Source organism: Muntiacus reevesi, chromosome 14 (genome assembly GCF_963930625.1).
Source record: "Muntiacus reevesi chromosome 14, mMunRee1.1, whole genome shotgun sequence".
Classification (NCBI taxonomy): domain Eukaryota; kingdom Metazoa; phylum Chordata; class Mammalia; order Artiodactyla; family Cervidae; genus Muntiacus; species Muntiacus reevesi.
The window spans coordinates 54,417,749-54,432,085 of record NC_089262.1 but is presented as its reverse complement, the minus strand read 5'-3'; the positions used below and the strand labels follow the sequence as shown (position 1 = coordinate 54,432,085).

The 14,337-nt window shown below is 34.8% G+C and overlaps 1 protein-coding gene across 10 annotated transcripts in view; it reads left to right on the top strand.

The window, feature by feature from the left end:
* ADAMTS6 (ADAM metallopeptidase with thrombospondin type 1 motif 6) overlaps positions 1–14,337 on the top strand; it is a 282,617-nt gene that overhangs the window by 5,061 nt on the left and 263,219 nt on the right. For 6 of the 10 annotated variants that reach the window (XM_065905426.1, XM_065905424.1, XM_065905425.1 and 3 more), the window contains exons 1-3: positions 968–1,510; positions 8,339–8,711; positions 11,008–11,372. In XM_065905426.1, coding sequence (XP_065761498.1) covers positions 8,615–8,711; positions 11,008–11,372 — 462 coding nt within the window. In that variant the 5' untranslated portion in view covers positions 968–1,510; positions 8,339–8,614. Of the gene's footprint in view, positions 1–966; positions 1,511–2,045; positions 2,133–2,594; positions 3,509–4,353; positions 4,564–8,338; positions 8,712–11,007; positions 11,373–14,337 lie in introns of those variants that run through there. The other 4 variants (XM_065905421.1, XR_010659003.1, XM_065905422.1 and 1 more) reach the window with 4 other exon arrangements.

The window sequence follows — 14,337 nt, the reverse complement described above, 5'->3', positions numbered from 1 at the left end:
GTGTATGGCGTTGGTGGGGGAGGGGTTGGATTAGGAAACTTGAAGAACCAGTTTTCAGGTTTTGTTTGTTTATCTTGAGATAGCAGGAGGGTATCTGTCCCCTCCCCCGACTCTGGGGTCTGACTTGGGATTTATTTTCGTTGGGGCAGTCATTGAAGTTTCATTCAATATACTGTCTTAAAAAATATATACTTGTAGCTTTCCCCGGTTGCACTTTAAAACACCATCCAGTCTCACCCTCATCTGGAAATAATGCAAGCTTCTCTCTCTTCCCCCGCTCTCTCTCCTCCCCCACTTTTTTTTTTTTTTTTTCTTTTAAAGCCCCACATAACCTGAAGTCAGTAATCAGATGGAAAATGTGCTGGTCTTAGTTTATTTTAGTCTACTTTCCCTTTTGTTGGCAATTTTGCTTGTTGAGGTATATTAAGGGGGAGAAAAAGCTCACACACAGGCATTTTGTGCACTTGTAGCTACCGAGTCTTGAAATCTGCCACTGATTGATGTTTACTATAGTTTCCTCAGAGACACTGTTTATGTGAAACTTTTAACATCGTTGCGTGGACTTAAAAAAAAAATACACGAAGAAGGATACCAGAGATCTTAACAGTGACATTAGTTCATCTAAAGCCATTCATCCTCCCTCCCCCTTGCCTTTTCCAAGAAACTACTAATCACAAACCAAGCTAGAATTTCTAAAAAGAGGTTAGAGGAAGAGAAGGAAACGAGGCGGAGTGGGGAAGGGGATTGAGGTTAGAAGGGCCAGGATCTCTCTCATTCACAGGGTGGAAAAGTTGACATTGTCTACACCCTTCTGAATGGCTGGTAGTTGGTTACCCCGATTGTACCTCTACCTCCCCTCCCCCTCCACGTGACGGCCCAGGACACATGCGCACCCGACGCAGCCCGGCACATCTGCAGACTGACGTCAGTGTGCTCTGCCTCTGAGGAAAAGCTGCCAAAATTTTCTACTGCTGCAATTCAAGTTGGCTGGGGGCCGGTAGTGAGATCTAGGGCTACTTCAACAAAACTTTGCTGCCCTTCCTGCTCTTCTTGTCTTCTTTTCTCCTGATACCTTTTGATGCTCTTCACATGTTATTTGCATAGCAAAGGCACTAAGCTGTCCAGGAAGAGAGGGCACCACTTCCACCCCCAATAAGTCTTTTTTTTTTCTTCCTTCCTTTCTTTTTTTTTTCTTTCCTTTTTTTTTTTTTTTTTTTTTTTTGGAGGGAGGGGGTGCGGGAGAGAAAGGGGGTTTGCAAAGGCAGCATCTCAGGATGATAGCCTGGATGTATTGAAGGCAACTTTTTTTCTGCCAAGTCGGAAAAGTCCGTTCTCTAAAGCCCGGGTTAGCCAGACTATAGGGTTTTATTCTGGCTGCAGAATAACTAACTCACTGCTGTGGCTTTGCAAAGGGGGGCAGAAAAAAAAGAGGAGAGGGAGTACGTGAGTCGTCCAGTGCAATCTCTATTGTTTGAAACTTACTTTTTATCAGAATTTGAAGATGAAAACGGTAAGGAAGAGTTCACAATATTCAATGAAACCTTTTTTTTAAAAATTAAAACTTGTGCTTTGCTTGTCTTCCGAATAACGCGTAGAAAACTTTTTTCTGTGTGTGCTTTTTTTTTTCTTTTTCTTCTTTTTTTTTTTTTTTAAATGGCAATGAGTGAGCTTGACTGAACTCATTTTACAGATAGAAATCTTTTAACTCCAGGCTAGTCGGGGGTTGGAGAATTCTGGGTCTTGCAAATATTTTATGATGCAAAAAGAAATATATGTTTATTATACAAATAGACGTGTTTTGTGAATTATGACTTGATTATGATTTTTGTGGTCTTTGATCACCAAGTAGTAATTGGGAAAGTAATAATGATGTGATTTTAATCTGATTTTCAGTTCTTAAAAAGCGACCTGCATTTTACAGTTTCAAGTCAGTGTCTTAAGTAGTCAGACAAGTGCATATTTTATGCCTGGGCTCAGAGGGCAGAATTAATGTGCTAGCTATAGTCCCGATGCTCTAGATATGTTAAGCTCTTAATAGGCTAATCAAAGAGATGGAAACGTGTGTTTTTTATTTACTTTTGGCCACTTGGGACATGGTAGGCTCATAACCTTCTGGAGCCTTGAATATCGGGGTATGTCCGTGTGTATGGTATATGGGATCAAAGTTCAGAGACTGGAGAGGGGATTGTGCTGGAGGGGTTATTGGAAAGCTGCCTTCAGATAATGTTTACTATAATTCCTGTCTTTGGTAATTTCTTTCCTTGTTGTAGTGGAGAGAGGGAGAGAGTGAGAAAGCGCACTGAGAGGGAACAAGAGAGTGAGTTTCTTACTCTTGTTTTTATTTGAGCTGCCGGTGCAACGCGTTTGGGCCAAATGCCAACTGTCTGGGTCACACGCGTTTTATCCAAATAGATTTAGCGCTGCTGTCTGGAAATGGGCTGCTGAATGTTAACTTTAGGATCAACTCAACCAGGGCAGCTCAGACTGTTACCCTCTGTCTGGGTGAAGTGGGGTGGGGGTGGGGGGGCTGGAGGGGGGGCGAGAGTGAGCAGAATGACTGAGGAAAGGGGAAACTGAACTATTGCTTGGAGCTTTTAAAAACACACTGGAGTGTGATTTTCAACATATTCTTATGTTCAAATTTCTCGGACAATTTTTTTTCTTTCCTTTTTTAGGTTATGTTGATTAGACTGAAACTTAGATGTGTGAATGACAGCTCTCAAAATTCATGACAGGAAAATAAATGTAACATAAGACTGGTGTAGTTGAAAGGAAATTGAGAAAATTAATTTTGGAGATAATTGTTTTCCTGTGTTTCGCAGAAGTGGTAGCTGCAGTTCCAGTTTATATTAATTTAGTGTTTATATGTGATCATTGGTATTTTAGATTTTTGAAGAATAGCTATAGAGGCAAATAAGCTGATTTCAAACAAATCAACTTCATTCAATTTCTTACAAATGGCAGCAAATGAAATCTGTGTTGTGGTGTGAATAGTTTTGTGATTCTCAAGGGCAAAACTCTCTAACCTCAAGACTTGAAATACTTTAATGCTTTTCATGTCTGAGCCATTGCATGTAAGATTAATTCTTATTCTTGTCTATTCTTACTACTTCCTCTTCATTTCCCTGGCAACCATTAGTAGTTGCTGGTGCTTTGGGATGGTCCTCTATGCCAGATCTTATGCTGTGTGTGACTTTTGTGAGAGAATAAAGAGAGTTAACATATTAAGAGAGTTGATAGCACATTCTCTGGAATATTTCTGGGGAGAAGAGTAAAAGGTGGAAGAAGTGGATAGCTCTCTTGGTTCTACTAAAGGATTATCAACATTTTGAGCTAATGTAAAGAGAAAAAGGTGTTTCTGTTTTTCAGGAGAGAAGTTATAATACAGATAACATATTTAACTTGCCATCTGGAAAAAACAGTTGGGCACTATATGTAATTTGGAACTTGATTTTTATAGAATAATATTGTGTAATTTTGCTTTTGGCTCGTTTGCTTTTCTTGTCAGGTAAGTTTTAAGTTTCCTTAACTACACCTTTCCTTGGAAAGCAGTCTGACAGAATTTACAAATGACCTGTAAACTTCTGTATTTCAAGCCTTAGCATATAATGGTGGTGGTTTTGTTGCTAAGTTGTGTCTGACTCTTGTGACCCCATGGACTGCAGCCTGCCAGGCTCCTCTGTCCATAGGATTTCCCAGGCAAGAATACTGGAGTGGGTCGCCATTTCCTTCACCAGGGATCATGCCGACCCAGGGATTGAATCCGTGTCTCCTGCATTGCAGGTGGATTCTTTACTAATTGAGTCACCAGGGTAGCTAAATATTTGTTGAATGAATAATTAGAAAATGAAATAAGAAATTAATTTTCACATATAAAAATTTAAGTACCTGAAGGAAATGTAGTATTATTGCTTCCTCAGTGAAGACAAAATCGGCTTTAAAAATATAATCAGAATTAAGATGAATGAAAGAAGTCAAGGAGGATGTCATATGTGTTCTTTAGCTCCATAATGATAGTTCTTGAGAGGAAATTATTACCTTGGCTACTCCTAGATCATTTGAGTCGGAAGTACAGATGATAGAGGAAAAAGACAAGCAAGTACCCTTCAACCAGGGTGGACTAGTGAGGAAATCAGTAAAGTTTAAGTTGTTTAAAATTATTTCTACTTAGTGTTGCTTTGATCGATGGAAGCAGGTAAATGATCCCTTAACTCTACTGATTGGTGCATTTGTCTTAGGGGAAAAAGTTATGTAAAATCAATGTAAAATGGAAGTTTTGATTCTGTTTTCAAATTTAAAGTAGTTGTAAGTCCAGTTATTGTGACCTAAATTCTTTACTGTTCACTCTAATAGATAATATGACCTAGTTGATTCCATCATCATATCCAACTGTTCCACATTCTTAAGGGACGGAGGAACATGAAACTCCTTAAAGGAAGGCCTTTGAAAAATGATGAGTCAAATATTGAGGAGAAGGGGACTAATATTTATTTAACTATTGAAGTGAAGCATGTGGACACTTTACATCATGTATAATCTAATCTCTCAGCAAGCCTTTGTAAGGTAGATATCATAATCATGTTTTTATAGATGAGGAAACATCTATTAGAGTTAAGTAACTCACAGCCAAAACAGGACTCAAAACCTTTTGTATTTTCCACAGCATAATGCTTCTGCTGTCCAATGTAAGGACATTATGCTTTTTGGGTAATTATGTGCTATTTTAATATTAATCTGAATTTTGAAAACTATATCTGGAAAAGTTAGTACCTATACATATTTGCTTATGATGTCCAGATTAAATTCTCCAGTAGGTGTCAGAAAGTAAGTTCAGCTGTTCATTTTTATTGTATAGGTAACTAAAAGTGGTTAGATATATTAGTTGTTGTTGACTTTAATTAAACTTGAGCCCACTAATTTACTTATTATTAAATTTCTTCACTGGCACTGGAAGCTTGAAAAATGTGAGGAGGGGAGGAATGAATGAGAATGGAGAAAGAGACTGAAATTTATTGAGTGCCAATGTGCCAGATACTGTAGCCAATGGTAGAACCAGGACTATAGCACTGGTTTGTTTATCTTCTATTATGCATCAATGTTCTTTTTTACTACAAGTTCTTAAATCAAATGTTAGTGTACTTTTGGCCAGGTAATTCATACTGCTTTTTCTCTGAATGTTATACTTGCTTTCTTAACTTGGGCACTTATAAGATAGTGGTAGTAATGGTAAAGTAGAGGTTAAAAAACTGTGAAGAGCAGGAAATTTCTCAAGGGGAAAAAACAGTTGTTTCCTAAACCTGGCTCATTATAAGTTTGTCAGTTTTAGAGCCTAGGAAAATAGGAAAAAAAAGGATAAATATGATTAAATACAAATCTATCATCACTTACTAAAAAATTAACCCAAATATGTTTATTATATATTCCTCTTTAAAGGAAGATTAAAGTATATGAGGGACACACTTAATGTCATATATTTTTATGCCCAACACTCAAGTAATCTGAAAAAACAATAACGAAGAGTAAATGTTTATGAAGCAACAGTTAAGCAGTTGGAGACTGTACATAAATAGGCTGGGAGTCAAGATAACTGGATTATTTTCTTTACTGTTGACCTTGTACAACACAGGTTTGAGCTGCAAGTCCACATATACAAGAATTTTTGTTTCAATAGTAATACTATAGTACTACACTATCCTTGATTAGTTGAATCTATTATGGAGAAGTCACATATGTAGATGTCCTCCTGTAGTTTATAATTCACATTTTTGCAGAAACTGGGTACTGCCCGCTCACACATTATTCAAAGGTCCGTTGTGCTGTTATTGAATGATGGTGTAATTTAATCTCTTTATAGATTTTTGCCTGGAAAGAATATATAGTGCCTGTTGTTTTGCCTAAATTACTGTAGAAGAAATTTTGAGATAAAACAGTTATTGTGTATCAAGTTGCTTAAAATTTCATGTTAATTAACATCATTTATGAATATTTAGTTCGATACTGGTCATATGCAATTGCTATTGAATATTAAGTTAGAATAATTTAAAATGGAAATGTGATATAAAGAAAGAATTTAGACTTTAAAGTCAGATAATATTATATATGACTCGGTGCCCTGCTGTTTTCGAGTTATGTGGCCACTATGAAGTTCAACTTCTTTATCTGTAAATTAGCAGCTGTATTAGTTATCAGTTGGTGCAAAAATTATCACCATAAATTTAGCAGCTTAAAGAACACACATTTATTAACAGTGTCTGTGAGTCAGGAGCCTGAGCATGGCTTCCTCTGTCTTGTGCTTCAGAGTCTCTCAAGAGGCTATAGTTAAAGTGTTGGCAAGGACTAAGGGCACTGCAGAACACCTGAGTGGGGAGGGATATGCTTATAAGCTCACATATTCAAGATTTAGTTCCTTGCAAGCAGTAGCATTGAGGGCTGCATTTCTTAACCAGTGATTGTCTGGAGGCTGCTCTCAGTTCCTTTCCTGTGAGCCTATCCATATGGCAGCTTGTTTCATTAAAGTCCAGTAAGGGGGTCTACCGTTAAGACGGAAGTCAGAATCTTTTGTAATCTAATCATGGAAGTCACATCCTCTCACTGTTGAGGTGTTAGATTAGTTAGAATCAAGTTACTCCAAGGAAGGAGGTTACAAAATGGCATGGGTATTAGGAGGCAGGATCACTGGGTCCATTCCTCACACAGGGGCAATAATACCTACTTTATAAGATTATAATGAATATTAAAAGGAGTAACATATATTTAAAGTTCTCTTTGTTTTTAGACCTGACCTTAAACTACCTTTCTAGATAATACCTGTCTTCTGCATAGGAACCAAACTTACTATCATTATTAATAATATTTTCCATTTTTTCTTGCCATCTATACTTTGTGGAATCTGTTTCTTTAATTTGTAATGATTGCCCCCAGAAACTTGACTTGTCAAATTCTGTTCATCTTCCAGGGTGTATCTCAAATATTATTTTTTTTCATAATATTTCCTTCACCTATCTTTCTTTGACTCATAAGTCATCCCCTTCATCTGATCTCTTATAAATACTTTTGTAAGTTTATTATGGCATATGTCAGTTTGTCTTGAGTTTTTTCTTTTTTCTTAGATTATGATTGTCTAAAGATTGTGTCTTAATCTTTTCTTATCTCCATGTTGTTATAGCATCATTCTTAAAACATGTAAGACAACAGTTGCTGATTGGTTGAATTAGTTTTTCAAAGTTTATCAATTTAATAATTTATAGACACAGACTTAAGAAACTTGAAATGATTGTGGGCTTTTTATATATTGTAATAACCAATATTTCTAGCACTATAGGGGATGAAATATTCCAAATAAGTTAATTTTACAGTTAACCTTTTGAATATCAGATATTTAGCTATAACACAGTCATATACACAATATGAACTGTTAAGCTATGTAAGGACCATTTGTCTTTACCTTCAGTGTATTACTTTGGGTTTCTAAAGCTACTTTTTGGTTTTTCCTCTTTTTTTGGTTAACTTTTGTTGTCTTTACTGAGCTACTTGCTAGTCCTTTTTTTGTTTCCTTATTCTAAAGTGCTGTGTGCTGGAAACTCAGGTAGCCAAATACGCCAGTGTTCTGTGTAAAATGTGAAATCATGGCCTCTGAGTGAAGTTGTTAAGTCAGAAGAAAAGTACATGAGATAGGACATGAAATTTGTTGTGTTACCTGAACTGAATTTTTAAAAATTTTTTTCAGAAAACAAATTACTTTTCTTTATATTTATATTCTAGATAAATTGTCTCATATGTGTTGCTTTATGAGTCAAAAGATTTTCAGATAAAGTCAAGGGTTACAGTAAATATGCTTCAGCTTTTCAGAAGTTTAATTTATGCTCCAGTCTGAATTTTCACAAATAGCTGCTTAATACCACTGTGTATTTGTAGATCTACTCTCTAAGAAAAAAATGATAGTCAACAAATCAAACTCTAGATAGAGGTGTACTAAATGTTAAAGAATACAGTCACATACTGTTTATCACTTTCATAAAATGAACTTTGTGAAGTCAGCCTGGTTTATATCAAAAGGTTAGTCACTATACATTGTTATTTTCAAAGTTTTAAGAAGAGAATTTTTATGATCCTCTTTAGGTTCCTTCTTTGATTATTAAGTAGCTTTGGTATTATCCTTCTAAACATTTAGGTTTCCAGTTTGGTACTTAGTCTTGTGAATGTTTATTTACACTATGAAGGACAACAGTGGTCTGATTTAATTATGTAATTTTGTAGTATATGTCCTTTGGCAAGCATTCTGCAATATTGATCTGTCCATTCAGAATGTTTATCAATTAACCTTAATTTTTTTTTCTAGGTTAAAAAATGGCCATACTTTAGTGACTATTCAGCCTAATGCCCTGCTTATGAAAATTTCCATCATTCTTTTTTTCATTTTGGATTGAGAAAATGAATCCAAATATTGAAGAAAGTACGAGATGTTGGGAAAAAATACCTGCTAAATAGTGGAACATCTAATAACTAATCTGCAAGAAGTTGTAAAGAAATAAAATTGTTATGCTTCGATTTTGGTATGGTATTGACTCTCTAGAACATAGGTAGCCCTCTAAAAAATCATCCAGTTTTCTAAATTATGGAAATTTTGTGGAAGACGTTGACCTGGATTTTGAGCCTCGTCATGGCTTCATCGGAATTTCATAGTGACTACAGGCTTTCATACAGTTCTCAAGGTAGGATTCCTGCTTTTGAAACTGACAAAAAAAATATTGCTATTAATCTAACAAGGAAAGATTCTGAATATTTAGTTGAATGAACATTTTCTTTGAGATGTATAATGGTAGGAGCAGAGACCTACTGTGTCAATTCAGTGCTAGTTTCAGAAATGTTAATGACTATAATAGTCTTTTAACTTGTCCTACTAGTATTTAACATCTAGTGCATTTTAGAGTTGACTGGTCTTCCTCAGAAGACCCTGGCCTCTTCTTCTGATTCTTAACTTTACTAATATACTCACTGTCAGGGTTTACAGTAAAGATCATGTTCAAAAGGAATCCAAAAGTTATTGCTATAGAAGAATAGAAACCAAATTCTGCCATAAGATCCTTGTGGACCCTTAATATAAAACTGTGTTTCCAAACTTAAGAATTCTGATCTAAGGACTAGAAGCTAGATAAAAAAATTGGAAGAAGTTCAACTTGTCAAGTTCTAATCCATGTTTGAAAGTCGCTCAGTTTTGTCAAGACTCTTTGCGACACCGTGATCTATACAGTCCATGGAATTCTCTAGGCCAGGATACTGGAGTGGGTAGCCTTTCCCTTTCACAGGGGATCTTCCCAACCCAGGGATTAAAGCCAGGTCTCCCGCATTGCAGGTGGATTCTTTACCAACGGAACCACAAGGGAAGTCCATAATTTTAGTCCATAAAATTGAACTTTTTATCATAGAAAAGATGTTACCAGAGGTCCTAGGGATGAAGATCATTTTGTTTTCCACAGACCAGTCCAATTCTTAAAGAGTTATTGAAAGCATACCTTTTTGAATTGTCCTCCCATGAATGTACAGTAACATCTTTTTTTTTTTGTCCTGATAAGCCAGATTTTCAGACCATTATGGATTGATATATATATCTAAGAAGTCCATATGTACAAAATGTGGCTCTCAAATCAACAAAGCCATAGCATTTAATATAAACTGTTATTTATAAGTGAAATAAGTAGTATTTTTAAATTTTTTTCCATTTGGTCATGGTTTCATGGGAGTTTATATTTGTGGATGAACTTCATATTTAGATAGTGAAGCAATGTGCAGACATTTGGTTCTGCCTTAGTGATAAACTTAGCTAAAGGAAGATATGGTTAAGAAGTTAAATTGGTAATATTTAGTGCATCTAGGTGAGGAAAATATATTTAATAGTCTTCTGAATTTTTTATTGATCTAATAATTTTTAGACAGCTGTACTGTAATATACATACCATATAATCACCCATTTAAAGTATACAATTCCTTGGTTTATAGTTACTCACAGAGTTGTACAACTATCATCACAATCAGATTTAGAACATTTTTATCAACCCCAAAAGAAACTCTGAACTCATTAACGGTCACTCCCCACTTCTCTCCAAACCACCTTATCCCCAGTCCTAGACAACCTCTGGTCTGTTTTTGTCACATAGAGGTTTGCCTGTTCTGTATATTTTATATAAATGGATCATATGTGACTGGTTCTTTTCATTTAGCCTAGTGTTTTTATAGTATTAGATAACAAACTTTGATTATGAAGGCTGTTATGAAGATTCATTCATGTCATAACATGTCTTAGTATTCCTTTTTATTGTACAATAATTTGCTGTATGAATACATCACATATTATTAATCCATTCATTCATTTATCAATTGATGGACATTTGGGTTATTTACCACTTTTAGTTATTATGAATAATGCTGCTGTGAACATTTTTGTGCAAGTTTTTGTGTGGATGTATGTTTTACTTTCTCTTGTAAAAATACCTGAGAGTGAAATTGCTGGGTCAGATGGTCATGCTATGGTTAACTTTTTGAGGAACTGCCAGGCTGTTTTCCAAAGTGGTTGGTGTATTTTACATTGTGACTGATAATTAAAACAAAAGTTTGACAAGGTTGTAGAGATTCTGTGTAAACTCTTTTGGGTAACTTTCACAGCATTTTATCTGAATGAAATTCTGTTGTTTTACATATGTGTACTTTTACCAATATTCTTATGTATTATAGAATTTAGCTCTTAGAATTCATGTTTTCAAATTAAATTTAAAAAAAAAGCACTTTAACTTTAAAATACTTTTTTAAGGAATGGAATATTTGGAACTTAATTCATCTTGAGATTTTAAACTTTTGCTTTTTCATTTTTGCTTAATATGTTTTCCCATACTTCACATGTAATGATGCATAGTTTTAAGGAATATAGTTGCTTATACTGCTACTTCTTTGATCTGTTAAATTTTCTTTTCTTCCATGTGTTTTTTCTGGATTTTCTGCCTTGTGATTACAAAGAGGAATTCCTGACTTATCTAGAACACTACCAGCTAACTATTCCAATAAGAGTTGATCAAAATGGAGCTTTTCTCAGCTTTACTGTGAAAAATGATAAACACTCCAGGAGAAGACGGAGTATGGACCCTATCGATCCACAACAGGCAGTATCTAAGTTATTTTTTAAACTTTCAGCCTATGGCAAGCACTTTCACCTAAACTTGACTCTCAACACAGATTTTGTGTCCAAACATTTTACAGTAGAATATTGGGGAAAAGATGGACCCCAGTGGAAGCATGATTTTTTAGACAACTGTCATTACACAGGATACTTGCAAGATCAACATAGTACAACTAAAGTGGCTTTAAGCAATTGTGTTGGGTTGGTAAGTAGATGTTATAATTTTAAATTTCTGATGGGGAAATAAATTCACAATGTAAATGTCTTTTCTCAGATTAATAATATACACACATATATTTATATGGTTTATCTAGGGAAGGAAACATTCTAAAATTTTTGTTATTTCTATTGCCTTTGCTTTTGATAATCTTTTTCATAATGTTTGCATTGAACTTTCAAAGTAGGAACAATATTTAAAACCCTGTATTATTAGTAGAGGAGTGAATGAAACCTCTCATTTCCTTTTAGAGTTATATTTTTCTGATCAAATACTATATGCTTAATGTATAGACAAAACTCAGTCATTGATGAGGAACTTAAGGGTATTGTGTGTATGTATGTATTTGTATTATGCAGGAAACCATGACACTGATTACCTCTTTAAGTTTCTTTCATGTCTTTCTCTGGTAATCAACATAACTTAAAATTACTTATGACCTATTTAGGTTTATAAGTCCTTGAAGCAATCAATCAATGTCTCTTTAGAAAATATTTTTTTCCTACATTTATCTGATAATTGATAATCTTATTTTATCCTGAAACTGGATTTCAAGAGTATAGGTTCTATGCTGGGCATTTGAGTCCATTCTAGTCTAAATACACAGTTCAAGGTTGCACATAATAATGATTGTAAAACAAAGCACATTCTTCCATTTCTACTTCCTGTATTTCACACTTCATCTACTGCTTTTCAGGCTAGTGTAGATGTTCTGTTAAAGCTTTATTGGTTTAAAAGAGTACAGACATTTTGATGCTCAGCTCACATTTTCAAAAGCTGTTTTTTTTTTCCTTATTCTATCATATCCATATCCTCAATCTTATTTCAGTATAAAAAAGTGTATGGAGTTGAGTTTAGATAGGTTTTAAATTTCAAAGAAGTATTAAGAACTACATAGTGGAGAAAAATTTTTGCTATAGGTATATATAAGAATTTGCTCAAATGTCAATTTTCTGTAATGTTAATAAGTCAAAGTGATTACTTAGATTTTAATATTTGGGTTAATTCCTATAACATAGACACATTGAATATATTCATCACTAGTTTCTTTGTCTCTAAGAAGTTTTAAACTTTATATACAAAAGAGATCCCTCTTTTTGAATAAATTATCTAAAATATTTTAAAACTTATGATATTTACTGTTAAATATGATAGAAAAATACTGTTCTTAGTCATTAACCAAGCTCTTTAAATTTGGCATTAACATTAATTATGCCATTGATCATTTTAACACGGTGGTCAAATGAACAGATCTGAGATTTAGGAAAAAAGCTAATTCCATTGTGAAAGTTGAGGGAAGAGGAGTGAGTGGAGATATGAAGATGAGTTAGATTGTATAGGAGATAATGAAGGTCTATACCAAGACTATGGCACTGGGAATGGAGCAGATAGAATGAATTTGGACCTCATTTGGGGGAGAAAATTTATAGGATTTGTGTCTTATTGATTTTTCTTCCCTAGTATATAGTACATAGTGGGTATTTATTGAAATATTATTGAACTGGATGTGAAATGGAGGAGAGAAAGTAATTGAAGATGATTGAGATTTCACTTTTGGATGGGGCCGTATATGAATTTTACTAATAGAGAAAAGTCGTGATAGTGGAATGCTGGATTTTAAAGGAAGATGAAGATAGTGATTTTGATATAGTAAATGTGAAGAATCTGAAGAAATAAAGGTTAAAGATTCTAGTTGGCTTTTGGAAAATATAGCTTTGAAATTTACAAAAGAATTTTATTCTGGAAACAAATAATTTGAGAATTGCTGATATAAGTGACTGCTGATGGAATGGTGAAAGACATTGATAAGGCAAAGGTGAGAAGAAGGTTTTAAAGGGAATCTGTACTTAAGGGAATAGCAGAGTGTCACTCATCCATTTTTCATCCTCATTGAAACTTTCTGTGTCTCTCGTTCTCTTTTTTTTCCTATTCATGAGCACCTGTTTTGGGCTTCCCTTGTGGCTCAGCTGTTAAAGAATCTGCCTGCAATGCGGGAGACCTGGGTTTGACCCCTGGGTTCAGAAGATCCCCTGGAGAAGGGAAAGGATACCCACTCCAGTTTTCTGCCCTGGAGAATTCCCTGGACTTGTAGGGGTCGTAAAGAGTCGGACCTGACTGAGCGACTTTCACTTTCACGTTTAGCACCTGTTTTACTTTGCTTCCTGTTGAAACTGTGTGGTGTTGATTCACTTTGATTTCTTGATTTAGGGGTGGTCTACCAGGTTTATAACTGAAGTTTCCATTTCTCTTTGGCAACTAATAAGGAATTTGTGAGCAGCTACTATGTAAATATCCTTCCTCATCACACTTTTATTCTCCAGTTTTAGTAATTCTCACGTTTATTCTTATTTTACATCATGTTATTTTTAAAATGTGTCCAACTCTGTGACCCCATAGACTGTAGCCTGCCAGGCTTCCTCTGTCCATGGAATTCTCCAGGCAAAAATCCTGAAGTGGGTAGTCATTCTGTTCTCCAGGGGATCTTCCCAACCCAGAGATTGAACCTGAGTCTCCTGCATTGCAGGCGGATTCTTTACCTTCTAACCCAGCAGGGAAGCCCTATATCATGTTACATTTTTAATCAAATGGAATATATAAATAAGTTTTTCTAAAATCCCATTTTTCTAAGGTCCTTTCTAACCAATTTTGTTTTTAATTGTTCTAATTTAAAATAGTTTTCAATGTGGATATTATTGATGCTTCTAATCATATTTCCTTACCCATAATTTCAATTTTACAATGCTGGTACCACTCATCCATTTCCTTAGCCCTTGTATCTATTGCTTGGAATATATTCCATTCTTCTTTGGAGGCATTTTTCTTGGAGTATATGAGTTAATCAATTTCTTAAGCTAGTAATAGCTCAAGATCTTGGGGTTTCTTTTTTCCTAGGTTAGTTCCACATTTTCTTTTTGTTTACAGAATTTGCATACTTGTTTTGTTGGAGAACATT